Source organism: Panicum virgatum, chromosome 1N (genome assembly GCF_016808335.1).
Source record: "Panicum virgatum strain AP13 chromosome 1N, P.virgatum_v5, whole genome shotgun sequence".
In the NCBI taxonomy this organism is placed as follows: Eukaryota; Viridiplantae; Streptophyta; class Magnoliopsida; order Poales; family Poaceae; genus Panicum; species Panicum virgatum.
Window position 1 is genome coordinate 18,119,065 of NC_053145.1, and position 27,105 is coordinate 18,146,169.

Below are 27,105 nucleotides of genomic sequence, written 5' to 3' on the forward strand. Positions count from 1 at the left end.
AATGACAAGTCAAGGTAGCAGGCTAGCAGCTATTGAGTACTATACTAACGCTCCAAATCTTGGAGCGCTCCTGTTCGCTCTGGCCCCACGTGGGGGGGCCCGGGGGTACTGTTCATGTGGGGGGCCGGTACTGTTCATGGGCCCACGTGTACTGTTTAAGTGGGCCCACGTGGACCCCCGGGTACTGTTCATGGCCCCCGTGTACTGTTTAAGTGGGGCCCACGTGTACTGTTTAAGTGGGGCCCGCATACTATTGAAGTGGGCCACGTATAAAATATATTTAATTTTTTTATATAAAAAATAATATGATTTTGTATACTGCGTTCACATGTAATAGCTCTACTGTTTGTATACTACAAAGTGGGAGCCACACCATTTGCGACCCATGCACATTTAATGTGCCCCACTTAATGGACTCACGGTACTATTAGGTGTCTCTATCATTTGAAAAAAAACATCAATGATGATTTCGTATACAAAATATAAAATAAATTTAACTTTTCCTATATATATGAAAATAATAACTTTGTACACCACGTTCATCTGCGATAGCTCTAATACTTTTTATAATTTGTTTCCCGTACATAAATTCAAAAAATAGGATCAATTATTCTTTCATCACTAATTTTATACGTTACTCAGTCAGCTATTTTTACTCACACCTAAAAGTCAACGATTTTCTAAAAAAAGTTATACTGTGCTTAGATGACCATTATGATAGTATAAAATATCTAAATTTAATATTGGATTGAGTACAACAAAATATAAATTTATGTTTTATCATTCTTTTCAAGTTAATATCTTCCAAATAGACGCGCATCGCGCGTCAACCGGCCTAGTATTACTACTGCCTCCTGAACTGGCCATGGTTATGCAAGGAGGAGAGTTAGCTGAGTAATTAAGGCGGTAGTGAGGTATCTCACCGCTGGACTTTAATGCTCTCTTCCTCCTCCCGGACAGATCAATTGTTCGCAGTACCTGCAGAATGTCCTCTGAATCTCCTCTTCCCATTTTTCTTGACAGGAAGTCCACAGGATCTCTTGTGATTGCACAGCAATTCAGCTGCTGCATTTGCTTGCCGGTCTACATTCAGAATCAGTATTCCAGCCTATGCGTTACAAAGTCTACCAGCAGCTGCTGCACTGAAACCATTCTGAAATGTAGTAGTGGTAGAATTTGCAGCTTAGAGCTGTGTGTCAGTTTATTAACTTTACATCAGGGGAAACAACATTCAGAAAAACAGCATAATGACAGAATTGCACGAAGAACAAGCAGCTCAGCGGCCAGACGTCTCCTGCTCATGATCAGTTGTTCGCTGCATCTGATGATCTGAAGAACTGTTCGTCAGCGATCGCGACTCTTCTTTTTTTGTGTGGAGCAGACACATCGGCCGCCGCAGTTTTAATGCGCGCGCGTTATTACTGATGATCGAGAAAAACTTCGCGGACCAGGACCTTCTGGCGCTGAGAGACGACTGACTACTGGATTTAATGACGATATAGCGACTGATTATTGTACGATAGCTTCTGGGTGACTCGATTCCCCTGTCGATGAAACAGTTCGAGTTCTGCTCCATGTGTCTGCAGCATGGCCCATCTGCCGTTGGGGAGGGAGTGGATTATCCACACCCATACCCATATATTATCCATCTCCAATTAATCCATATCTAAATGAGTGGATAATTACCCAACGGTAGACCTGGGCAAACGTCGGGTCAGGTCGGGTTCGGGTCGGGTCAAGGTCGGGTCACGGGTCGCATAGGACGGCCCGCGCCCGACCCGTACCTATCACCGGGTCGGGTCGGGTTGGCCCGTGCACCCTGCGCGGGCGTGTCGGGTCGGGTTTTTTTCGGGTTGGGTCGGGTTTTTTGGCCTTTGGGTTGGGTTTTTCGGGTTGGGTCGGGTTTTGGGTCAAAAATCACGGCCCGTGCCCGGCCCGTTGATTGTTGCGGGTCAAAAAATACGGCCCGCGCCCACCCGCCACGTAGCTCGGGTCGGGTCGAGTCGGGTTTTTTTCGGGCGGGTTGGGTCGGGTTGTTCGGGTCGGGTGACCCATGCCCAGGTCTACCCAACTGTTATAGATAATCCAATGGGTAGGCAATAGATCTGCAAGTGAAGTTGGATGAAATGCATTCCACATCAAGAGCCGGACCCTAAAAATAAGACATCGCGTTCACACTATAAATTTTTATCAAAATTGACTGAAATTTGTTGGAGACGACTCAGTATGATCGGTAGCTACTCTGTGCAAAGCAGTGTGACTAGACTTACATGTGGGCCCCACTTCAAGAGCCGGACGCTAAAAATAAAACCTCGTATTCACACTATAAAAATTTATCAAAATTGACTGAAATTTGTTGGAAATGACTCAGTATGATCGGTAACTACTCTGTGCAAAACAGTGTGACTAGACTTACACATGAGCCCCACGTCAAGAGCCAGACCCTAAAAATAAAACCTCGTGTTCACACTATAAAATTTTATCAAAATTGGCTGAAATTTGTTAGAGATGACTCAGTATGATCGGCAGCTACTCTGTGCAAAGCAGTGTGGCTAAACCTACGCGTGGGCCCCACGTCAAGAGCCGGGCCCTGAAAATAAAACCTCGCGTTCACACTATAAAATTTTATTAAAATTGACTGAAATTTATTGTAGATAACTCAGTATAACCGACAGCAACTCTGTGCAAAACAGTGTAGCCACGCATATACGTAGACCCCACGTCAAAGAGCGGACGTACGGAACATAAGAGAATAGAAAAGAACTAGCTAACGGGTACATGGGTAAAACGGGTATTATCCATATATATCATACACATATTCAAGTTGAGATGAATAATCTATGCCCTATCCAAATACAACGAATATGGATTTGGGTAAGGGTGGTGGATATCCAGTGGCAACATTGGCCCAGAAGAAGAACAGACTGAAAGGGAGTCATTCACGTACTCATGTGTGTGTTTTCAGAAATTTAAAAAACAATTGTAAATATAATATTATTTTACCAAAAAAATATAATATTATATTAGAAGAATATTATTGTTAGAAGATCGATCTACTCAGAGTTTGTCGTGATTCAAAAAAAACAAGAGCCTATGAATAGTTGTTTTTTCTTCTTCAAAAAGACAGCCTATGAATAGTGAATGGCATGCATGCTTCCGGGCACGAGCTGCATGCATGGGCGCATCGTTTTGGAGCCAAGCGCTGCCGCCGCGCGCTGCATCGTGCCATTATATGGATTGACCTGTCAGACTCCTCCATCCGTATTCGTCAAGTTCGTGAACACGTACGCATACGGTTGCAGATACCGAAGACACGCCAAATCACCCGTACGCCGTACGTGGTCCAGGGATCCACGTACGCACAGGCGAGGATGCAGCATGTGCATCCATATATGGACACGTCTTACTGATCTGAAGCTAGAGGCACGTACGGTCTACGGTGTGGCTACGCGTAGGACACACCGTTGTTTGATCGTTCCGGGCATTCGTGTCAGGCCCGGTCACTTGGTTCAGATCGATCCGCTCGAAAATAGCAATGATGAATGAACAAGTCGGCGTGCACGCGTAGGTACAGTGCAGTGCAGCATTTTTGTTTAGGAACAAACCGTTGGATGTTGATCCGGTGGCTCAGATTGAAATTTGCACAATTTGCATGAAGAGATTGGTTTACACCTGATATATTCTCATTTAGTTTCGATCATTTCGATGGAGCTAGTAAAAAGCACTCATGCATGCTGCGGAGAATTATATTACTGACGAGAGCATCAGACCAGAGATGCTTTCTTTAAGCACCAAGCTTGTCCATGCATCCAGCTTTGTTTCCTTCTCTCACGAGGAGCTACATAGCAAATTAGCAATGATGCAACTGAAGAGGCCCCAAGCTGCTGTGCACCCGATCGAAGTGTACATGCACAGTCGTGCGCAGTCGTCGACACTGCTGGGAGCTAATAGGGAGATGGAATCTCCGAGCCACAGGTAGGGCTCGCGGCCGGTTTTCTCATCGACATGATGCTTCCGGCGTGCTAGCCAATTATTAGTAGTTCGATTCGATCCATCGGGGCTTCTTTAATTGCTCCAGACCTGCAGTACGACGTGCACGGTTTTGTCAGTACGCGAATGTCTTTTGCCGCCGTGCTTGCACGACGACGTTTCTTCTTGGATTCTTCGCGGATTGATCGATGACACGCAGAGCTATAGGTTTTCAGTGCTAGTCATGCATGGAAGTTAAATGGGATTGCCTGTTATTCTAAAAAAAAGTTAAATGGGATTGATTGTACATATTGCTTTTGCCCCTTAGTGCAGATCGATTTTTGTGACTGAAGTGGTCAGGATTTGAGAAGCTCGAGTAGGGAGAGAGAGAGGGAGAGAGGGAGAGGGAGAGAGGGAGAGGGAGAGGGAGAGAGGGAGAGAGAGAGAGGGAGAGAGAGAGAGAAGTAAAACCTTCGATAAAAAGCGAGAAAACTTAACCTAATTATTAGTCCAGGGCCTACTAGAAGGGCCTTCGTCTAATCGCATCGCTTTCTAGCTATAGCACGCACCATCTTTTCATGTGGATGTTACTTAGTTTTTTTCGTTGAAACAAATCATCGGTCATTTTCATTTGGAAAAAACGTCTCCGAAGAATGCCAAAGTGCCGTCATTTTTTTTCCCTCTAGTTAAATTAACTCTCCAAAAAAAGAGGTTTGTATAGGATGATAGTTCTCCCCAAGAAAGAAGACATCTCTATGTTTTCCAAGCACCTAACTTCTAGCTCTTCTAGCACATCCTCCTTCCCTGAAAGGTAGGCATGCGAACAGCTAAATCACCTCACCAATGACCGCATGAATCTGTATGTTTTTACAAGCAGGAATGACCACATGAATCTCACCTACTCCTTGCTGAGGCACAGCAAGCGACGAAGAAGTGAATTTGTCTCCTCACCTTGCTTCTTTAGACTGTCTAGTTCTTCTTGTTGCTTCTGCTTTACTGCCTCAGATTCTTCAACCTTCGACTTCAAGGATTCCAACTGATTCCGCTGGTACTCAATCTGGCACTTCAATGCTGCAGAGTCTTCCTTTTCTGCCTGAACCTCAGCCTCAAGTTCTTGTACCCTTGCTCGAACAGCAGGTGTAGCACTCTTCTTTGGGGCAGTTGTCTCAAGCTCGATGTTCTGAAGAAACTTTGATGATGGCAAGACTTCTACAACAGCTTCAGTAGCAGTCTTCGAATCTTGCCCTTCTTATATAGGTTCAGCAACGATAGCTTCCATTCGTTCCTAATGATCAAACAAGTTTGCATTAGAATCTAGAAATATACAGCTATAGAACCAGGAGTATATATGTATCATATATGCAAACATAAATGCAAAGTTCACCAGAATATCTGTTACCACGTGCACAATTGAGCAAGATTGTTTGTAAAACTAAACCAAATAAAAAGCATGTGCAACTTTCTGCAATAATCAAGTTTATCGTGGCAGGTTAACAATTTCATCAGCATGGTCAGCAACCTTTCATTTTCATAATTGGTTTCTAATATTAAGCATTGGTTTAGCAACTGCAATAAGTATGGACTGGTTCCTTTTCAAATGTAAACATACATAGGATGGCAAACGCTAGAAGCATGCAGCTACAGACCTAGAACAAGAACCAGCATGACATCCAGCATTAACTAAATATCATTGTGGAAAAAAGGACCATACAGGTGCGAGCCAGAGTAGGGTTCACTTTGCCAAGTTGCAGTGGGATCCACTCTAACCCTTTTCCATTCTTTTTGAAAAAATTGTGACGTCTAACTATTGGTCTTAACGACATAATAAAATTCATCACGACTTTAGCGGGACTAGTTTGTGAGATTTCTAGTTAGCCTTAGTGATGAATACCTCATTTTTGTCACTAAATTGCTATGCCTCTTATAAAACGTCATAAAACTGAACAACATAACGACGAATACGTCTAATGTCATTAGGTATTTGTCACAAAAGGTGATATTTGTTGTAGGGGCACAAAGCCGCTCCTACTCCACGTTGTTGAAGCACTTTATTGAGAATATTTCTTCTCAGCCACCAAGTCTCTTTTGGGACTTTTCTTGCCTCGCCACCAAGGCTTGCAAGTCACCACAGTCACCTTGGCCCCGGGTTCCACTAAGGAGCTTCTCCATGAAGGATGGGGATCTCCACGTCCCCCGCACAAAGATGTCGACGCTGCTCCACACCAAGCCGAAGGGTCGTTAACGTTGCCGGCAAAACACCAAGACTCCAAGGATGGCCGGCACATCGAGTACAAGCTTGAGCAGCTCTCAAGCACAGCACACAAGGCACATAACATTTTCCTCACACTCAAACCGCCTATCACTCTCACTTACAAAGCTTGTGCTAAACCTAAGAATTTGATCACTAAGTACTTAGGTTGGCTTGGAGGTCTTCTTCAAAGTGTATGAGGTCTCCCTGAACTCTAGCAACTTGAAAATAGCCGAGGTGAGGCGCTTATATAGGCCACCAACTCGAACTAGCCATTTTGTAGCCGTTGTCCCTTTTTCTGCGTAGGCCATCAGAACTTTCGATGAGGCATCGGAACTTCCGATGATAGGGCGTCGGAACTTCCGGTCAGACTGTGCCCTGATGTAGCCGTTGAGCCTTCTGACAGCTGACGTAATGGCTCTGATGTATTGCTCCGATGGGCATCAGACTTTCTGGTGCTGAAGAGATTCCTGATCAGCTCCCCTGAGTTGTTGACGTCATTACTCCGGTGCCTTGCTCCGATGGCCACTGGAACATCCGGTGCTAAAGATTCTTCTGCTTCGCCCTTGACAAGCTCTCTTTGTGATGCGCTAATGCTTAGTCCGATGCCTATTATTGGGGGCATCGGAACTTCCAGAGGTATAGAGATTTTCAACTGACTTCAAACACCACTGAGGATTTAGCCCGATCCTAAGGAATCGGAACTTCCGGTCAGGGGGTGATCGGATCATCTGATGGCCCACACCGGAACTTCCGGTGGTACTGCGAGTCTGCGACTTGAGTCTCTCGACGGTGGATTGGACGCCTTGACGGTGAAATGGACGTCTCAACCGTTAATTGGACGCCTCAACGGTGAATTGGACATCTTAGATATGGTTTGGACATCACCCATGGGACCTAAAAAATCCTACAAATATGATCTCGCAAACTTGTTAGTCCCATTGATTGCATTGTCACTCGATCACCAAAATCACTCGAAATGTCCTAAATGGGGCCATATTCGTTACACAAATCAAGAGTATTTCTATAACAAAAGTAACTACATGGGTTAATGACTAATGATGCGGTGAAATTAGTACTTGTCTTGTTGACAGAGGCAAAGCTGGCGCTAACATTACCGTGGTGCACTCCTCAAGATATCAGCAAAATTTGGTACCAATCCATGGCGAGCATTAGTCAATCAGTGATAATTTTTTTGATTACCCTGGTGCATGGGCACCAGGCTAGCTCAAGGTGGGGTCGCCCCTGTTTGTTGATGTTGTCTTTTTCTCTCTTTTTTTGCATTTTCTTGCACGGAGAAGTGGGGTGGGAAGCTTGCCCTTGCTTTCTTTACCTTTCTTTCATTCTCTTGTAGCAACGGTTTTTTGGACTTGAAGAGGAACACAAGTGTGCTACATATACATAGTCGGTGAATCATGGTGAAGAGGGATCACACTCGACCGGTCATTTTTGTGGATCCAAGCAGCATATCATGGAGATTGTTAATTAGATCAAACACAATGGGGATATTATTAGCAACTGATGGGTAGGAACAATCTATGTCAATGTTAAGATATTTGCAAATGAAGATTAATAAAACTCATCCAGTTAGGTGGCATTCCTTTATGTATGCCTTGTTAGGCATAAGGACTTTTTCAATGGCATTTTCAAAGTGACTTGTGCGTACTCAACTCTGTGCCCCCCAACAACGAATGTACACAGGATCTACGACTGGTGGAATCCAACAAACAGTCAACAACTAGACCGGTATCTGCAAAACGTCATCTACATTGCATGGAAACTTCGCAAGGAGTGTTGATGGAGGATGTTCGACAACAAGGCATAAAGGCCGTCACAACTAGTAGATGTCATCACACAAGCTAAGACCTTCATGATATTCGATTAGCACGAGCACAAAGGGAGAGTAGCTGATTGATCTGTAATTACTGTATTGTAGTCTTCCTTTTTTTTGGTAACCTCTTGTACATACTTTGCTTCCTACTAAAATGTAAAAACAGAGCATCACCTGCTATATTCCTCAAAGAAAATAGAAGAAAGTGACTTGTGAGTGCATGTGGCCTGCTCAAAACAAATCTTTACCGCTAGAGTAACTGATGCATGGAGAGAGAGAGAGACTCTATTTTTAGTCGACTCGTGGTTAATAAAAAAACAAACTGGCAGTGCTCGAACATAGCTCCCCTCTCTCCAATCAATTTTTTTATTAAAAAAGTGGATCACACACAAGTTATAGGGATAAGAGAAACCTTAAATATGAAAGAATCAAGTGTAAAGGACTCACAACCTTTGCAACCTTAGACATGAAAGTTTGTTGAGCACTTATTAACAATCCTAACCTCTCAAATACTAAAGCGAATGAAACTACCTTGAGCCTGGATGTGATCTTATAGTTGTATATAAGTGTTTGGCTATGATGGTTGTAACTGTTGCAGCCAACCAACTCGCTAACCAATGAAACGGCAGATGAGAGAGGGTTTTATAGGAGCAAGAGGACGGTGGATTATAGCTTGTGGCACAAATGCGTCTCGCTAACCAATATGTGTTACCATTTTCAGAAAAAGCAAATCTCACATAGCATATAGTAGTTGGAGAAGATAATTTTTTACTTACAAGAAAGACATAGACCAAAGAATACAATCTATGTCATTCAGGCATAAAAAGACCTACACTCCTTTTGTGCAAAACTACTGCTGCAAATAATTTTTTTTTGAAAAGCCTAAAGTGAAGTCCCTTGTAATGGATGAACTTTATTGCAACAAACTAGTCCATTGTGGGACTTACTTTCAACTTGTTTCCAAATAACAAAATATTAGGATAGTCCCTTATTCTACATATGGTAAAAGTGAAATCAACCTTATCTTGTTACTGTGTAATTGAATGCATGTAGATTATGTTGTGGGCTAAGTCCATTAAATCAAATTTATGATATGATATCTAATCATGGACGAGCTCTAGATTAGCATTATATCTTTTAGGTAGCACATGACAGTGAAGCCCTATACAATGTTAAAACAAGAGCATACATTTAAAACCAAGCAAGCTATTTAAAAAAAACCACCAGCATTATCCCGCTATTATGCTTGTGGATCGCCATAATTTTCTTCTAAAAGCGTCTGTAACTGTCGAACAAACTTGAGTAATGAATCGAAGCATCATCTTATCTTATACTTTTTAAGCCAAGTAAGTCATACACGTTATCTAATAATTATCTTGTGAGTAGTTAGTTTTCCCTTTCTAAAAGAGTGTAGCTCCTTAGTATATGTGAGGAAGAACCGAATTCGATTTAATTCAATCCTTTAAAATTATGTGAGCCATGTTAAAAATATTGGTATTATTATGTTGTTATGTTCGTGGATCATTAGATTTTTTGCCCACTTATGCATAATATATGAGCCATGATGCGAAGACGTGATTTAATTTCAAACTAGACGTCAAGCAAAATTATATGAGATGAACAGCCAGGTGAGGAGATGGATACATGTATGCAATAGTGCGCGTCCATTCAATATTGTGTCCTCAAGCCCACCAATTTGCACTGGTTTGGTGGCAGCACAAGCTCATGTCACCTTCAAAGTTCAGAAAAAGAACATCAACTTGTACTGGTTTGGCATAGTACATTAACTTGCACCGCACAAATAACATCAAATGGATCAGTTTCACAGGCCTAACATGAGAGGGGAATTAAATCAGAACGGCAGAGTTCTTTTTTTAGCAGAACCGCAGAGCTACTGTGAAAAAAACCATCGGGCAACTCCCGCTGATGTCAGCCTTTCTTTCCGGGAGACGGACGGTACACTGCGGTGCGGTCGGAGGCCGAGACCCGGAGGACTTGGGGAGACCTGCTGGCTGGCTGCTGCAAATCTAATCCACATTCCGATCTTCTAGAAGCTTCATTCAACCCCGCCGCTTTGGCTCCCCTCTCTCCCGTCCCCATTTCGTCGCAGCAGTCCAAACCCTAGTTTATTCCCCGCTCCCCTTCCTTCCGACGCGGCTCCGAGACAGGGTGAGCTGGGAGAGAGGACTAGGAGGAGGGTATGGATCGGATCGTCGGCAGCAAGTACAAGCTCGGGCGCAAGATCGGGAGCGGCTCCTTCGGCGAGATCTACCTAGGTTCGGTCCCGATCTCTATTCCCCTGTCGTTCGCCTCACTTGGTATTCTGGATCTGACGAGCTGTGCTGTTCGTTGTCCCCAGCGACGCACGTCGACACCTACGAGATCGTCGCCGTCAAAATCGTGAGCACCTCCCCCCAGTCCTCCTCCCCCGCTCTCCTTCGATTTTGTTGGGATTCGTCTAGGATTTAGCGGCCTCCGGTGCCACCGATTGCGGGATGCGATAGGTTCTGTGGTGGAGCTGGATAATTATGTAGTGCGGATTCGACATTTAGACACTCGAAGCTGTGTGTTCTGTAGGTTTGCTTGCGCCTTGTTGTGCATGCTTGTGCAGCCCGACTTTTAGAAGCTTTGAGTTGCTTGTTGCTTTTAGGGCTTGTCCACTGGTTTTATAGAACTGTTAATTTGACGAAGCTAAGCAGCACTAGGTTGCACGTCAAATCCTGTGCGATCATGGGTTCGATATGATTACGAGTTGTTCTGTCTAAAAGGATCAGTGTTTTCAATGTGTGTCTTGCTTCAGTGCGCTGTATTGGATATTCTGGTTTTAAATTTTCCAACGGCTATTGTGGTGTCAAATAATTTTCCCGCCACCACAGTTCTACTTAGGCTCATAGATGGAACAAGCCATGTTAAAAGATCTTGTATTCCATGTTATGAATCTTTTTTTTTTCTGGCTCTATCCAGTTTCTCTTATGCTACTTCATATCATTGATTATTACTATCCGCTATGCCCAGTGCTTTGCATTGAAGCGCGGCCCTGTGAAACAGGAAAGTATTATGCGGCATGGAGGGTAGCTGTTGTTATAAATGCTACGTATAACTTTTTAAGTAGACAGTCTTCGACATTTATGTATTAGGGAACAGCTCCAGACATTGAGAGTACGCCAAATATTCCATTATTGGTGTGCTATCTTTTGAGCTAAGGATAATCTTGGCAGAACCATCAACCACATGTCTATCTAGTCTGGGAAATTTACTCCCAAATATATCAATGATGCAGTTTTATGTATCCTTGATCTCTTTATTTTTAAGTATTTAGCAATTTTTCTTGTACAGTTGGCATGAATTTTGCTGTAATGTGTTACAGGTTTCTCTTCTAGAATTTATGGGGGCTTTGTTAAGTTGGTGCTCCATGACATCTTATTATGTCAAACATTTTCTTACTGTTTCGGGATTGTACATGCTATTCATTCATCTCTCTGTACCTGCACTGCTACGTATTTGTTCTGTCTTTGCACAATATTCTATTTTGCAGTAGCAGTGCTAGGAATTTAAGTTAGCTTGATTTGAATTAAATGGATGGGTTTATGGTGCTCCAGCCAGGTATAGTACCAACTGTTTGCCAGACAGTACACACAAGAGTCTAGGTGGCTGGGATTGCAAAATGATTCGCATTATATCACATAGATCATACAAGAGAGCAACACAAGTTGAGCCACTACTCTACTCTAGACCAATTTTCTTTTTCCTTGTCCTGATATTTTCATTCCATAGTACCTACTGCATGTCTACAACTCCAAATTGTCTGCTGCACCACTTCCAGATTCTCCTTCCTTTTGTGCCTCACTGTCTCATAGTAGCTTCTACTTCTGCTGCTATGGCTTATCCTCAAGTAGTCAAGTTATGAAGAGTAGTACCATACTACCATTTGCGGCTACGTACTAGTGGCAGCATCTGATCTACAGAAAGATCCATCTGTTGACCGCTTATGGCAGAAAACTTAACGGGGACCATTAGTGGTGCTACTGTTGACCTGATTATCCCTTTGTTGCTCTCATATCCATTGATGTGAAGGCCCCTTCTCATCCGTTTCTCAACTGCCATGACGGCATGACATTTAGTTGGTGAATAGGTCATGCTGCAATTGTCTATAAGATCCTTGTTATGTGCCAGCTATGTATCTTTTCCAAGCAATTTCCATTTCATTTTTGCCTGGTTTGGGCAAGAAGGATTTTTCCATAGTACCCCCATCCAAAATTGAGCTATCTAACTTGGTTTACGTATAACAAGGATGGAGTCAAGTTTTTCAGGGAGAATCTGCCCTGTTAACTGCATTTGACTGTATTCATCTCCAACTTATAAGCAATGAATAGAAGAATTAGGTGCATACAGTTTCCTCAGAAAATAATGTGAATCTGAAACATCTCTGTAAAGTTACATCTATTATGACTGGGTAATAAGTAGTTATTATGTAATGAAGTTACAGTGGAAGGAGTTTGTTACTCATATATACATTAATTTATGTTGTAAATTTATGTTTGTCTTGTTTTCTTGGGAATTTATGTTGCATTTACTGTTATGTACAGGAAAGCAGCAAAACCAATCATCCGCAGTTGCTATATGAGGCTAAACTGTACAATGCTCTTCAGGGAGGGAGTATGTGTTTGAGCTACAAACAGATTTAACTTTACTGATTGTTATACCATTATATGTGTTGTAACTGTTGCTATTTTGACTCCATGTAGCTGGTATTGCAAACATCAAATGGTGTGGCATTGATGGTGATGAAAATATTCTTGTCATTGATTTGCTTGGGCCAAGCCTTGAAGATCTTTTTGTTTATTGTGGCCGGAGGTTCTCACTGAAGACAGTCTTGATGCTCGCAGATCAGATCGTAATAATACTTATTTCTATTTGCTAATGGTGTTAAAGTTGTGAAAGATGCAAACCACTTAATTTTATTTCCTCATTTCCTGTGGGAGCTGCTATATTTTACGGTGCTCTGCTGCAGTTATCATATGTCAGAGTGTAGGGGTAGAAGATTTCATGGCACCAAGTTTTCAATTAGCAAATTCATTTCATGCCGTTAAATAAATGAATGCATGTTTTTAAAATTAATGTTAGATAAGTTTCTCCCACAAAAGAAATTGTTGATGAAGTCTGCACTTAAGTTGCGCAGTTGATCCAAAAGACCTCAATGACCCTAAATAATTGTTGTGAGGGAGGCACTATTTCACATTTTGCTATTGACACCATCACAGCATGTGGTTACGCGTGCTGCAACTGCAAACATGCTTGCCTGTGATTCTTTTGCTCCATATAGTCCGCACTGACACAGCATCCTAAATTTGCTATTCTTGCTTATGCCACTGCAACTTGTGTGTGGTCCACTGATGCCTCAATTGCCTTCGTGTGTGTGCCACTAGGTAGTGGCATACACTCAAACTCAAGTGGCATACACACAAATTGTGGCCAGTGGCACACATGAATTCAAGTGGCTTACACACAAATTGCTAGTTTGGGATGACACACGAGCAAAACTGTGAAACTAGTTGGCATACACTTAACTTTGTCCTTGTGCATGTCATGTCCTTGTATACCCATGTTGTAGTGGGTTGGTTAGAGCTGATTTTTTTTTTCATTTACTACGGCAGATAACAAGAATAGAATTTATGCATTCTAAAGGTTATCTGCACAGAGACATCAAGCCTGATAACTTCCTCATGGGTCTTGGTCGAAAAGCTAATCAGGTTTGTAATCAGTTTGCTAGTGACACATGGTAACATGTATGTTTATCGTGATTGTATTGTGGCCAAACTCTCAGGTTTATGTCATTGACTTTGGGCTCGCCAAGAGATATCGTGACTCAACCACCAATCGCCATATACCTTATAGGTGAGCCAATAATTGTGAATCACATATTTCTCCCTGAACATTTTTTATTTTTTTTCTGTGCTTTTACACATTTCAGAATTGTGGTAATACATGTTTATCTTATATGCTTGCTTGTTTTTGCAGAGAAAATAAAAACTTGACAGGCACAGCTCGCTACGCTAGTCGCAACACTCATCTTGGGATTGGTGAGTAATACAGTCAGTCTATTTGATACTTATCTCTTGGTGTGGTCTTGAATGGTTGTATTTTGTACATGTGTATTGTAACACTATAATCGCAGCAGTAAGTTTCATAGACTACTGAATATAATTATGAGCATTTCTTGTTAGAATTTTCCTTTGGCACCATTATCACTTACTTTTTTGTTACCAGAGCAAAGCCGTAGAGATGATTTGGAATCCATTGGATACGTTCTTCTGTACTTCCTCAGGGGAAGGTATGATTTCCTGTTAATGATCTGCCTACTGTGTTTTATCTTACTATTATATCAGAATAATGTTGCATGTGTAGTGTTCATTACTGAAAACCATGTCTTTCTGTAACTTGTTGGACATAAAGTAATCATCCTTTGGAGATTATTTATACTGTTATTCCAAAATAAGTCGTACAGTTGGCTTACATCAATATTTTCATCTGAAAACCACTGGTGAATATGCCAATTATTGTTGATCTTGATTTTGATGTATCCTCGTGCTTGTGTATGAAACATTAATGGATTTGGTGTAACTAACTATATGTTGTGTTCAGCCTTCCTTGGCAGGGCTTGAAAGCAGCCACGAAGAAACAAAAGTATGACAAAATAAGTGAGAAGAAGCTTTCGACTCCTATTGAGGTTGCTTGAGCAACATGTTTTACATTTATTAATGTTTACTCCTTTGATTGGAAGAGTACTCATGGGTGTTTGTTATTTAATTACAGGCTTTATGTAAATCCCATCCTGTGGAATTCGCTTCCTATTTCCACTATTGCCATTCTCTGACATTTGATCAGCGGCCCGATTATAGTTTCTTGAGACGGCTCTTTCGAGATTTGTTTGACCGTGAAGGTAACATTTCAAGTTCTAGTGTCCAAAATCCCATCAAGTCTTTTATAATAAATAGCTTGATAACTTGTTTATTATATATTTGAGAAAATAACTTGTTTATTATCTTGCCTTCTCCAGGCTATCAGTTTGATTATGTCTACGACTGGACTTTGTTAAAGTGTAAGCAATCCCAGAAGGCTAAGGCTAAACAAGGATGCTCAGTGAGTACTGATTGAGTTAACATTTTTAATCAATTTTATTTGCAATATGCTGAAAGGTTTTCAGAAAGTAATCAGTAATACATTTTAATATGATTTGATGCAACCAATGAACTGAACGTATTTTTTCCCAATGTTATATTTGTGATGAAGTATGTTTTAGCACCTTTCCTGATTTTTATCGCACCAAATGGCAGCAAGATGCGGGTGCAAGCAGCCGTCCAGTTACAACGAATGTGGACAAGCACAAAGGTAGCAGATCGCACAAATTATTTCCATTTAGTATCAAAATAGTATGCTTTTTCTAGTCATTTCCTTTCTTTACTGGATTTAAATTGTTTTGTGTAATTCTTCTATTTTGTGTCGTTGGAAATTTGTCATGATAATGTACACTTAGTTGTAACTTCTACAGTATGGCATTTTACATTGCATGTCTATAATATATACCTCTTTCAGTTAATGTTGTACGCCCGGTTGAAGCTTCAGGTCTGGTTGAAGCAGAGCAACGCCCGGCAATCAGAATGCAATTGAAGCCCAGTGCTGAAAATAGCCGTTCAAATAATCTGCATCATGATAGATTGGTAAGCCAAGTTTATTTAACAAGTGTTGGTTATAACTTGATGTACTTAGTCATGTTTGTATGCATGGGACTATGCGCACATCAAGTGTAGGAGTTTAAAAGTGTTGCATGGTGAGAATTAGTGCACGCTGGAATGCAGAGTTGCTTGGGAAGCAATCTAAGCACAGATAAGTCGTTAGTGTGTGCCATGAGTTTAGCTGTAGTGGATAAAAGGTCAATTGGCCCCAGCATGTAGGTTTGGTTATAACATCTGCATGTGCATGGTGCACATGTTAGTGATGTTAGTTGTGAGTGTGTTTAGTGCATGCATATGGTAGTTGAGTATGAGTAATGAGTTCGCCACCTGATTTTGTCTGTGGGTATTGAGCATAGAAAAGGCAGAGAGAAACATGTAGCTTGCTATGTAAATGCATTTGTGATTGTGTGCTTCCTCTTACAATATTTGAGAGAGAACAATACTGGAAGGGCTTTTTGAGTGTGAATCTCCATGAGGTTTGTGCATGAGGCACTTTTGAGAGAGGGCAGCAGATTTGAGTGGTTCAACTATAAAAATGTAGTGCTCACCTCTCTGCTTGTTGATGGTGCTGAACTTTCTTATTGTGATGATGCTGAACTTTCTTAAGTTTTAGCATAAGTTTGGCCGTCCACTTATACATATTTTTCGTACTATTTTAATTTAAGAGTCATTCTGGTTTTCTTCACAGCTATTTACAGATTATGACCTGTTAGGCCTAAAGTTATAATTTACATATCTTTTGGAATCTCCCCATTTTCCATTGCAGAGAGTGGCTGCTGGTCCTGATAATGCATTAAAGCAATCCACATCATTTGGCCGTGTTGATGCTCCGAGGAACACTGCGGCTATCTCAAAAACATATGGGTCTTTCGATCCACATACTCGTGGAAGTTACAGTCCTGGGCCCTCTAACCACATTTGACCTTTGGATCATTTAGTTCCTATAAATGCATGGGGGACATTCAGTAAACAGTTGGTGAGATTACCTTCGATGCTACTATGTCTTGCATCTTCAGGGTATTTGTTGACAGTTGTATTGGTGTTTTCCCTGCTTACATGCGGCAAGTTTTGTTTCCAGCTGAATACTCTCCCCATATAGTGGGTTAAGGACATAAGATATTAAGGTTGCATCCTTGTACTTTGTGGATGCTTGCAAGCTAGGTTATAATGATTATTGCAATGATTTGTGGTGCGCTGAACAAGTATCAGGGATATCAAATAAAAATATGTTCCAAAACAAACCCTGAGATTGAGCTAGGCCAACAGATCGAATCCTACAATCCAAAATCAATTGAAAAGTGACTGCAAAGCATATTGAATATTGAATAAGAATAAATAAGTTAAGATGCCGAATATTCCAAATATAATTAAAAGCTAGAGTGGGCACAAAAATAAATAGGCATGTTTCAAGAATTGTTTTAGGACACAAAATGCGCATACAAGTGTCGCTAGTCTGTTGGTTATAGCTCAATCAGGCTAATTGGTGAGCATGTACCTAGTATAACTATAACAGCTGGTTATAGCCCATGTTTTGTCATGGTAAGCATGGTTGCCATTAAGCAATCGTCTATTTGGATTTGCTATGATGCAGAACAGGTCATAATGGAGAGTATTCACCATATTTTGTCAAAGTTTCCTTTTTTATCTAAAGATGTTCCCACTAAATTTCTCTTGAGAAGCGAAACAAAGAGGTCGTAACAGGCTGTTTTTCTTTTTTTGAACATATCTACTTCCTAGCTGTCAAAGTTCATACAATCTTAACTTTCCTAAACCAAGCTTCTAATTTGTTTTGATGTGCTGGAATGATATGATCTGATATCTGCTGTTTTGAATGTTGCCCAAACACATTGATTTATCATTCAATATCAAAGTATCTAACATTTTAGAATTAGCACAATTCCTAAACCAAAATTGGTAGCTTGACCAGACTTGGTCTCCGTTTGTTACTTCCCAAATTTTGTTACATTCCCTTTTTATTGTCGCCCAATTTCATTTGCTTGCCAAAACTTGAATAATTACTGATTATGTTACACTAAGATTTTAGCATGGCAAAACTTTGCTAGCAATAGACAACCTTCTTTTTTTGAACTGCTATGTTGTGGAGCAGTTAATATGTGTGCAAAATATTTCCTGTCACAATTAGGAGGTTTCCTATCAGCAAAGAAAAGCCTTGTTATGCCTATAATATGTATATATGAATATCTTCTGGAAGGCCAGCTCACCCTGAATAGAAATTTGCAAGTTCTTAATGGCTCATTAAATTGTTGACCCTAGCTGTTTTACACTTTACATAGAAGCGTCCATGTCTAGCTATGCGTAATTAATCACAGTAATGACTAAAACATTTAGGGAAACATTTGATATTGGAAGATACCCTTTTGGGGAGTAAGATGATGTTTGGCTGGAAGCGCATCATATAGTTTAACATAATTTTGTAGCTTAGCTTTAGCCTATACTTGTTTTCTTACACAAAATTGTAAAGTTCTAAAGGCGACGCCTAGGTGTCCAGGCGGACCCAGCTCGCCTTGGGAAACAGCCATGCCTTGCCGCCTAAGCGTCGCCTAGGTGTCCAGGTGTACCCAGCTCACCTTGGCGCCTTTAAAACATTGCAAAATTGGTACAATTCCATTTTTGCTTTTAAGTCAAGTTAATTTTCTTGCTAAATCTTGGCTAATCTTTTGAAGACTACTACTGACCTCACCCTTCCAATTCTTGCCAAATGTTTCTCATTACAAGAATTGTGCTGTAATCAGTTATTGTCTTAGTATGACACTGAGGTTTTAGAATGGTTAATACTTGGCTAGGATTAAACAACCACTTATTTTGAACTGCTATTTTCATGGAACCTGATTTAGGATGACAATGAACTTGAGGACAAATGTAAAGAGAAATGACACCATTTGTTTTGTAATTTTGGTAGCCATGGAAACTATATAATCCCTGATTTTGTAATTCCACTTTTTTTTTGGCAGACTTTAAGAGATGATTTTGTTCACCACCCAGACAGCCAATATTTTCCTGGGACTTTATTGGCATGGTAACAACTTGGTCCGCAATGTGCTGGGGTAAGTATAAAATTAGTTGCTAAAAACACAAAAGGAATGTAGTTTGTGACAGTCTAACCTTTGAGTATGAGGGCCGAGAACACAAAAGGAACAGTTTATGACAGTTGGATCTTTCTTTGTTTTTTTTCTGATAAATTTTATTTGAGAACTGCTGCATTGTCAGTTTTCTACTTCGAAACTGTCTATAAATAATGCCGAAAGCATAAAAGGGACCTTTTTCATGGCATTCGGCCCTTTCTTTGTAAGTTTTTTAGAACTGCTATATGATTTCCTGTCTCAAAACTGTTCCTTTCCTGTGTTTTGCGAACCATGTGTTCGGTATGATTATGCTGCTTCCATCAATCGAAATTATAATAAGGTGTATATCTTTAAAGATTTTGTTCATAAACATAAAGGCTCCTTCTACTTCCCATGTAAAAATATGTGTGTTGGTTCCTATATCCCTCAAAAAATTACATTCCTTTGACTTTACATTGTTTTTACGGTAATGCTATACTTCGGGTGTCTGACGCCAAACAAAAACCGGACTCCTTCCCAGCCGCTGCTTGCTGCTCCTGTCGATAGCCTCCCACCCTAGCCTGCTCCCGCACAGCCCCTTGCCAACTGCGGCATGCCTGACCCTGCCAGGCTGCGGCCATGGCGGCGCGGGGCAGGAGCTCGAGGCTCGCGCGGCCGGGTGCGGCGCGGGCAGAGAGCTCGCTCGGTCAACAGCGAAGCTCCAGCTCGCTCTGTCGGTGGCGCGGCCACGCCGAAGCTCGAGCTCGTTTGCCGGCGGCGCGGCAAAGCTCCGGGGTAGCGGCGCATGAGGCCGTGCGAGCTCCCCTGACGGCGCGACCTCCACGACAGCGAGCTCCTTCGGTGGCGCGAGCTCCCCAACTTACCATCCTCCTCTGTTTTTGCTAGGGTTTGTTGCATGTTTCACGTGTTTCAAATGTTTTAAAATAATGTTGCAATTGTTTCATGGGGATGTTGCAAAAGTAGATTTGGATATTGCAATGTTGCACGTGTTTCACACGCATGTTGCAAGTGTTTTTATCTGGATGTTGCATTTTCATCGAGGGATTTAGAATATTCCATGCAACATGAAACATATGTTGCGGCGGGTTTTTTTCTCATCATTTGATGGATGGATAATAAAATTTTTCAATGTGCTTTGATGTTGCAAACGCTAATTTTCGATGTTGCATACGTTGAGTCCGTCCGATTGGAAATTTCCCATCGGACGTCTGGGCGCTCAGCGCCCTTGTTTTTATGCATGCATTTAAGATATGCTCAGGGATAATAACTATTGGTAATCTAATCATTTTTTTCCCTCCAATGCTTCTTTGGTCTAAGTGTAAGATGGAAATAGGTTTTATAGTTTTGGATGTCTTAACTTTGTCTGTTGTGCTATTAGGGTCACTAATATTCATTCTGAATTTCTTAATGACCTCTATATCTGCGATTGTAGGCTGCCTGATGTGGTTTTTGGAAGAATCCTGGTCAAAGTTATATGTGTTTATTCCTGATGCATGAAGCCATTGCTGAAAGGAAAATAGCTGTCAGGTTTTTGTGGGGACATCTGTATTGCTTGAGGTGATTACTACCAACCAGAAATATTGGTTGGTGCTGATTATGAATTCAGCATCAGTTGTTGTTCTGGTCTTATTATTCTTTTCCGTCTGTGGATAATATGGAACGTGCTTAGGGATCTCAGCAATCTATTTTGTATTTTATACAAGTGGATACATTGTAACCCCTCATTTGTCTGGGCTCGTTGATTCAGGGTCCTTTCCAAATATAATAATGATGCATGTATTCCATGCTTAAAGAAAATAAGGGAATTTCACCAGGATAGCTTTCATTTTAATTAGGGGCCAGCAGCAGGGAAATGTGTGTGCTCTACCCAGTTTGCGACGTGCAACTTGTTTAACATGTAAGACAATTTGGTGTTGTTATTTGTCACACTTTGTTACAATTAACTGAAATTGTCATGCCGTAATATTTTTCTGACCATATTTCACTTGGTTCTGACAAATTATTTACTTGCAGAAGATGACATGATATTCAACTTGGATTGGGTGCAGCTTCCAATGTGTATGGCACTAAATCGAACCATACAAAGATTCCGTAGAAGAATCTAGGAAGTTTATGATTTGGTTTGCATGCATGAACCGCTGACTGTTTTTCGCTGCTTCACCCGTTTGCCTATCTGCCAACAAATGCTTAGGCATGTGAAAATTGATCAAGCTTGTTCATCCCTGTTACTATATTAAACTTTCAAGAGCTACATACTGCAGCTCAAGGGCTCAGGGTAAAGGTTATTGCAACTCAATCTACACCAATCTGTTTGAGAGGAGGTAAACCATCAACATGTCATGCAGTGCATCTGGCACTGACATGGTTTTTTTCATGTGATTTGTTTGAATGGGAGGCATGCATGGACTGCTCATAACATTATGAGAGTTCTACCACCTTTGCCATTTTCTTGTGCCTATTTTGTAGCCAATGGTTATGAATTTCCTTGCAATGTGAATGTACTATAAACTGAAAATTACTCCCTCTGTCCCAAATTATTAGTCGTTTTCACTTTTCTAGATGCATAGTTTTTGCTATGTATCTAGATAAATATCATGTCTAGATACATAGCAAAATCAATGTATTTAGAAAAGCCAAAACGACTAATAATTTGGAATGGAGGGAGTAATTATTAAGAGATTTTCTCATGCGTAATGGTTGTCGCTTGGTGGTTTCCATCTTTGTGGCTTCGAAGCAGTTTGGTTCATTCCAAGTTGAAGTGAACTGTGATCGGCATGATTGCATGTTTACACTGTTGAATAATTTCGGTATTCATCCTCCCATCTAGTATATAAAATACCATTTTTCAATTGGATTCCATGCTGGTTCACTTGTCTCCTATTAAGTGTAGAAGTGCTGTTACATTCTTAAATTTTAAGAACTTGAAGTATATGTAATAGTGGAGGTATCTCTGTTAGTTTCTTAAGGCAACAAAAAAAGTCTGCTATATTCTAAATTCAGGGCTGACCAATTTACTCAAACTTTAAAACTTGTGTAAGATTTGAACAGCAGCAGATCAAATTAATAGTTCTTGTGCATCATCAGTCTCAGCTTTGCAATCTTTGGTATTTTTGCAACTGGAGCTGGCTAAGTCTCTATATAGTATATACCCTTATTCTTATTGAGACAAATCTTTTTTGCAGGGTTTATGAACTCATTTGTATGCACAGAGATGTCACAAGCCAATGAACCGAAGTGAAAAAAAACAATTCCACTGACAAGGTTACCCCAGTGTTTTGGCAAGTCAGTGTTGTCAAATGCATAAAAAGAGATGAATGGTGCACGTTTGATCAGTGTTGTCAAATGCATAAAAAGAGATGAATAGTGTACGTTTGAACTGACTACGTTTCAACAAAAACATTCTTTGTAGACCAGCTTGAAGCAGAGGAACATAGGTGATACTGGTTCTCCTGGTAATAGCCCTAGCTCATGCACCACCTGCCCTCCAACCAGCTTCACCACCTTGGTGGTCTTGTAGATGTTTTTGGTACCATTGGTGATCAGCTTTAACGCAGCATGAATCTCAGAGTTGAGCTGCACAACTGCTTACCTGATTGCAGTGCGGAGGGATCAACATTGTATACCAGAGCACATGTGTTTCTTCTTTCGTACTCAAGTTACACTTGTAGGCTAATTCCAGCACTTAATTCCTGTCTTCAGGGTGTACCCCAACTTTACCAGCGGACTGCAGAACTTCAGATATGAGCATACATGCTGTTGAGGTGGAGTGGTTGTCGAAGTAGATTGTATCACCTTGTATTCCTGGTGTCTGCGGAGGCCATCATCTTCACTGCTGTGGTGCTTGTGTGCCAGCCTCAACGGTCTGGTCTGACCAATGGTGTGGTGGTTTTGCATAAATGGAGCTGTGTAGTAGGGACTGGGTATGTGAGCAGCAATGACCTTTGGAGAATGGATCCTTAATTCTTTGTGGCACTGCTGGAGCTTTATGTTTGACGGTTGACGCTCAGGGCAGAGTCAGCTCTGCTACTCGGCGTCCACAACCAACCTGTGGACCTGCCAGTGGCAGAATTGTGCACAGGATTGCAGTGGGACCTGTTTGTTTTGTTACCTACAGATGTGGGTATGAAATTCCAAGTAGACAAGTACCAGAAACGGTTGGTTGGAGATGAGCTCGTGACTTCACCTGTGGACGGTGGTGCAGGTTGGTGCTCGTAATACAAAGTAATGCGTTGATCCACCTATCCCCATTGACTATTACCACGTATGTATATTGGCAACTGTTTCATGGTCGTTGGGTCTCAGCAAATCTATACAATGGTCCCGCACGGTTACTCACATTTTTACTAGATTATTTCTAGCACCGCTCTTCTATCCATCAATATTTGACTATAAATAAACTTTAATGTCGCTTAAATATGCTCCCTCAATCTTCAATACTGTCAAAATTTGATCCCTGAGCTATTCGAGTGGCGTGGCAACACTAATTGATTGTTATATGTATGGGCGTTAAAATTAGGCGATCATAGCCTACCCTAACTTGCTTGGGACAAAAGGTTGTGTAGTTGTTGTGTTTGTATAAGAGTTCGAGTGCTAAAACGGACTTGTTACCTTATTGTATAGTAGCCAACATATCCCTCGGTAATTAGACGTCTATGATGTCTTTAATCTCAAGATGCCAGCCCTAATCTCTTAAGACGTGGTGGCATCGCTAAATTGGTGGTGGCTAACTGTTTTATCAGTGATCGCAAACTTTAACCAACCGACGTGTGTTGCTAATTTAGTGTTATTGTGTAGTATACTTGTGTAAGCGTCTACATTAGAAATGTGTTTCTGCCCCCCAATTTAATTATTCATGCTTTGAACTATTCGCCACATCTCACAGAAAATTAGCCTAGACCTGTTGGAACTAATAGTCAGCTTTGTATTTTTTTTGATATCTTTGGAGCAGCTATGTCCCTGTCCCAGCATCCTCTGTTTCTTGGTGCACAAAGGATCATTTTGCAAGGCGTATGTACGAGCGCCGCGAGGCATGATCCGATGAACAAAGAGGAAACAAAAACATTTCGCTCTCCATGGCTACAGACTACTCCAGCTCCTTGGCAAAGTCAATGTTGTCGACAAACACCTGCGCAATGGGAGATGAAACAGCTTTAGCTCGTTCTGACTGGCAGATTATTTGAGACGAACACATCAGAACGAGCCTGGAGCCTGGTACCGATTTCCAGCCATCAGGGTCCAGGATGGCCGTGATCTTGGTGCTGATCCCCGGCAATGGCCCCGGCTCCCTCACCACCTGCCCCCCGAACAGCTTCACCACCTCGGCCGTCTTGTAGACATCGTCGGTGCCGATGGCGATCTGCGTGTGGCGCGTGTTGATGTCCAGATTTCAGCCTCAAGAGTTGTTCAACTGATCGAGATGCAGGCAATCCACATCTCATACCTGCGCGTACGCGTTCCCCTTGGCGTACTCGGAGACGCCGTAGTTGTAGGTCAGCTCCAGGACTGCATTCTTCTCTTCAGGCCCGTACCCCATCATGGCCACCGTATACTGCAGAAGCACTTCTCCGTGAATACACGTCTTGGAATGCACTAGATGGGAGTTGGTTAAGGGTGAAAGTACACTTGGTCACCTTGTATTCAGGATTATCTCTCTTCCGTAACAGCTCCATGCCACAAGCCTGACATCACGGGCAAGCAGGACAACAGTGAGCAACTGATCAGGCAGTGTGTTGCAGTGGTTCAGGAATTGTGATGACCAGTGCCTACAGGCTACCTTCTCGTAGAAGCTTATGGCGCGGTCGAGATCGCCGACGCGGAGCATGACCTGGCACAGGGGCTCCGGGGTGCCCGGCCTCTCAAGGATCTCAAACTTGTAGCCGTCAGGGTCCTCGACGAAGGCGATCACGGTCTTGCCGCCCTTGACAGGCCCGGGCTCCCTGGTCACCTTGCCTCCCTTTGCTCTCACGAGCTCAACTGTCTTGGCCACCTGAAACACCAATCATCAAGATTTCAATAAATATCCAAGCACGGTTCTAGTTGATTGACCAACTTAATTTCAGCGATTGACGGCAAATAAAGGTTTATATGTGGATCCTTACATCATTGACTCCGATACCGAAATGGCCGAAACCTGCGCCGATGTCGTACTTGTCGACCCCGTAGCCTGAAAAGGGTGGGGATTGTGTGGATCTACCATGAGCATCCTCCAACTTGCATTACAGGTGGTGTGTTCATAGGGCAATGACCAGCAATGCAAGCAGAGTCACTAACTGTAAGTGAGCTCGATGGCGAAGTGCGAGTCCTCGGGCCCGTAGCCGAGGAACGCGTTGGTGTACTTCTCCTCGGGGATGTCCCTCTTCCTCAGCACCTTCATCCCCAGGCACTCGGTGTAGAACCTGCATTGCATTGCCCCCGGAGCAGGCCGGCCGGGAGAACATCAGATCAAACACAGCGAGATGTCTTGTGGTAGAGAGATACACATCGATCACATGTTTGCTACGTACTTGATTGTCTTGTCGAGGTCGCCGACGCGGTAGACGACGTGGAGGAGGCGCCGGTTGTCCTTGTTGGTCCACGCCAGGGCGTCGTCCGTGCTGGTGAAGGTGACCGCCTGCGCCGCGTCCGCCGAGGCCCGGATCTTCGCCGCCGCGCCCCCGGTCAGCCGCAGCGGCAGCTGCTCCGCGTTCAGCGCCACACCTGCTTGCAAAGAAACACGCCACACACACCTGAGCTCAGGCGACACTGCAGTGGTGGTGGTACAGTCGGAGCGAGTGGTAAATTGAACCACCTGCGGCGGCGGTGGAGAGGAGCAGGGACCTCCGGGGGACGGGCGCGGCGGCGCAGGCCACCGCCCCGCGGCCGGCCGTCGCCGGGAGAGCCCTCATCACTGCGTCGTGCGTGGTGGTAGGTGCCACGTGCGTGCGTACGTGCTTGTGTTGTGTGGCCGGGCTGCTGTGGCGGCCTCTTTTGGTTGGCGCCCCTTTCTCGTGCTATCCTTCGTTTCCTGGCCGCTTGCTGCAGCCTGATATTTGGCGCCGAAGGCTGCCGGTGGAGACTAGACCAGACACCAGATTGGACTGCTACGGAAAACCGGTTGAGCTGGGTGGGTGAAGACACGTGTCAACCTGGAACCCGCAGGCTCATATAGTAAGAACCAGATTTTGTTGGAATAATATCGAGGCTAATAATAAACCCAAGGTTAAGAAATCACTGAGACCTAAATCGCGTTCTGACCGGGGCCTCCAAAATCAACCCTAGATTTTGATCCCTTGTGAACCAGTGTAAGGCCTTGTTTAGTTCGTGAAATTTTTTGAATTTTAGAACTGTAGCACTTTTCGTTGTTATTTGGCAATTAATGTCTAATCATGGACTAATTAGGTTTAAAAGATTCGTCTCATCATTTACAGTTAAACTGTGCAATTAATTATTTTTATAAACTACATTTAATGTTTCATGCCTGTATCCAAAAATTCGATGTGACAGGAAATCTTGAAAATTTTTGGGAACTAAACATGACCTAATATTAAAAGTAGAGTTCGGCTCCTTACAATGCCAACAATTTTCTAAGGCTAACATTCCACTCCTACATTTTCTTAGTCCGATCTAAAGGTAATAATAGGAAGGCCAACGCCACTATACTGCCGCACGATGTCCTCAAGCTCAAAAAAAAAAAAACTAGGCTTTGTGTATTTCAATGTCCTTAGATATACATGTTCTATATACTCCATCAGTGTTAATAGCATCTCCAAGATACTCTGTATTCCTCATGAGTTAACTAAAAAAGAGAAATCTTGCCAAAAATTGGATCCAACGGACTCTGTATTTTGCTCACCTAGCTATCCGGCTTAGTATTTCCTCCCCCTCGCAAGGCAAAAAACCCGAGCCTGTCTAGCTCACCATTTTCTGCAGCCCGCTCCCCAACGCATGTCCCGCAGCTAAGGATGGCAACGGGTCGGGTTCGGTTCGGGTAGAGTGTTTGGGCACCCAAAACCGAAACCCGAACTTAAAACCCGAACCCGACCCAAACTCCAATTCGGGTGCAAATTCATGCCCAAAACCAAACCCGCGGATACCCAAACCCGAACAGGTAATCCGAAACCCGAGTGCAGTGCGCCCTTCCGCCGAGTCCAGCAAAGCTGTGCGGCCGGCCGGGCGCCGTGCGGAGCGGGCTGCGGGGCGCGGGCAGCCTCCACCCTCCGGACGTCGGTGCAAACCTGCGGGGGGGCGCCGGGTGCCGGGCGG

The 27,105-nt window shown here is 42.7% G+C and overlaps 2 protein-coding genes across 10 annotated transcripts; one reads left to right on the forward strand and one right to left on the reverse strand.

Moving 5' to 3' along the window:
• The first annotated feature begins 10,005 nt into the window (after positions 1-10,005).
• On the forward strand, positions 10,006-23,309 carry LOC120655407 (casein kinase 1-like protein 3). Of its 8 annotated transcripts, none has more exons than XM_039933191.1 (19): positions 10,009-10,324; positions 10,408-10,448; positions 12,635-12,704; positions 12,794-12,942; positions 13,703-13,798; positions 13,873-13,943; positions 14,067-14,128; positions 14,316-14,379; positions 14,691-14,775; positions 14,862-14,988; positions 15,106-15,188; positions 15,383-15,437; positions 15,642-15,766; positions 16,548-16,757; positions 18,754-18,846; positions 20,297-20,421; positions 20,612-20,761; positions 20,878-21,185; positions 22,047-23,309. In XM_039933191.1, the coding sequence occupies exons 1-14, from the start codon at positions 10,249-10,251 to the stop codon at positions 16,701-16,703; spliced, it is 1,260 nt and encodes a 419-aa protein (XP_039789125.1). In that variant the 5' UTR covers positions 10,009-10,248; the 3' UTR covers positions 16,704-16,757; positions 18,754-18,846; positions 20,297-20,421; positions 20,612-20,761; positions 20,878-21,185; positions 22,047-23,309. The 8 variants fall into 8 exon arrangements, with proteins under 8 accessions (XP_039789129.1, XP_039789130.1, XP_039789128.1 ...); XM_039933192.1 differs by having other exon boundaries at positions 20,700-20,761; XM_039933195.1 differs by lacking the exon at positions 18,754-18,846 and having other exon boundaries at positions 10,006-10,324.
• Positions 23,310-23,762: 453 nt separating this feature from the next.
• LOC120655409 (probable lactoylglutathione lyase, chloroplastic) lies at positions 23,763-25,748 on the reverse strand. Of its 2 annotated transcripts, none has more exons than XM_039933199.1 (9): positions 25,652-25,748; positions 25,368-25,560; positions 25,135-25,259; positions 24,963-25,027; positions 24,638-24,850; positions 24,495-24,542; positions 24,305-24,412; positions 24,080-24,220; positions 23,763-23,989 (listed from the first exon to the last, which is right to left on the reverse strand). In XM_039933199.1, exons 1-9 carry the CDS (start codon positions 25,746-25,748, stop codon positions 23,948-23,950), a joined length of 1,032 nt encoding a protein of 343 aa, XP_039789133.1. In that variant the 3' UTR covers positions 23,763-23,947. The 2 variants fall into 2 exon arrangements, with proteins under 2 accessions (XP_039789133.1, XP_039789132.1); XM_039933198.1 differs by having other exon boundaries at positions 24,066-24,220.
• Positions 25,749-27,105: the final 1,357 nt, after the last annotated feature.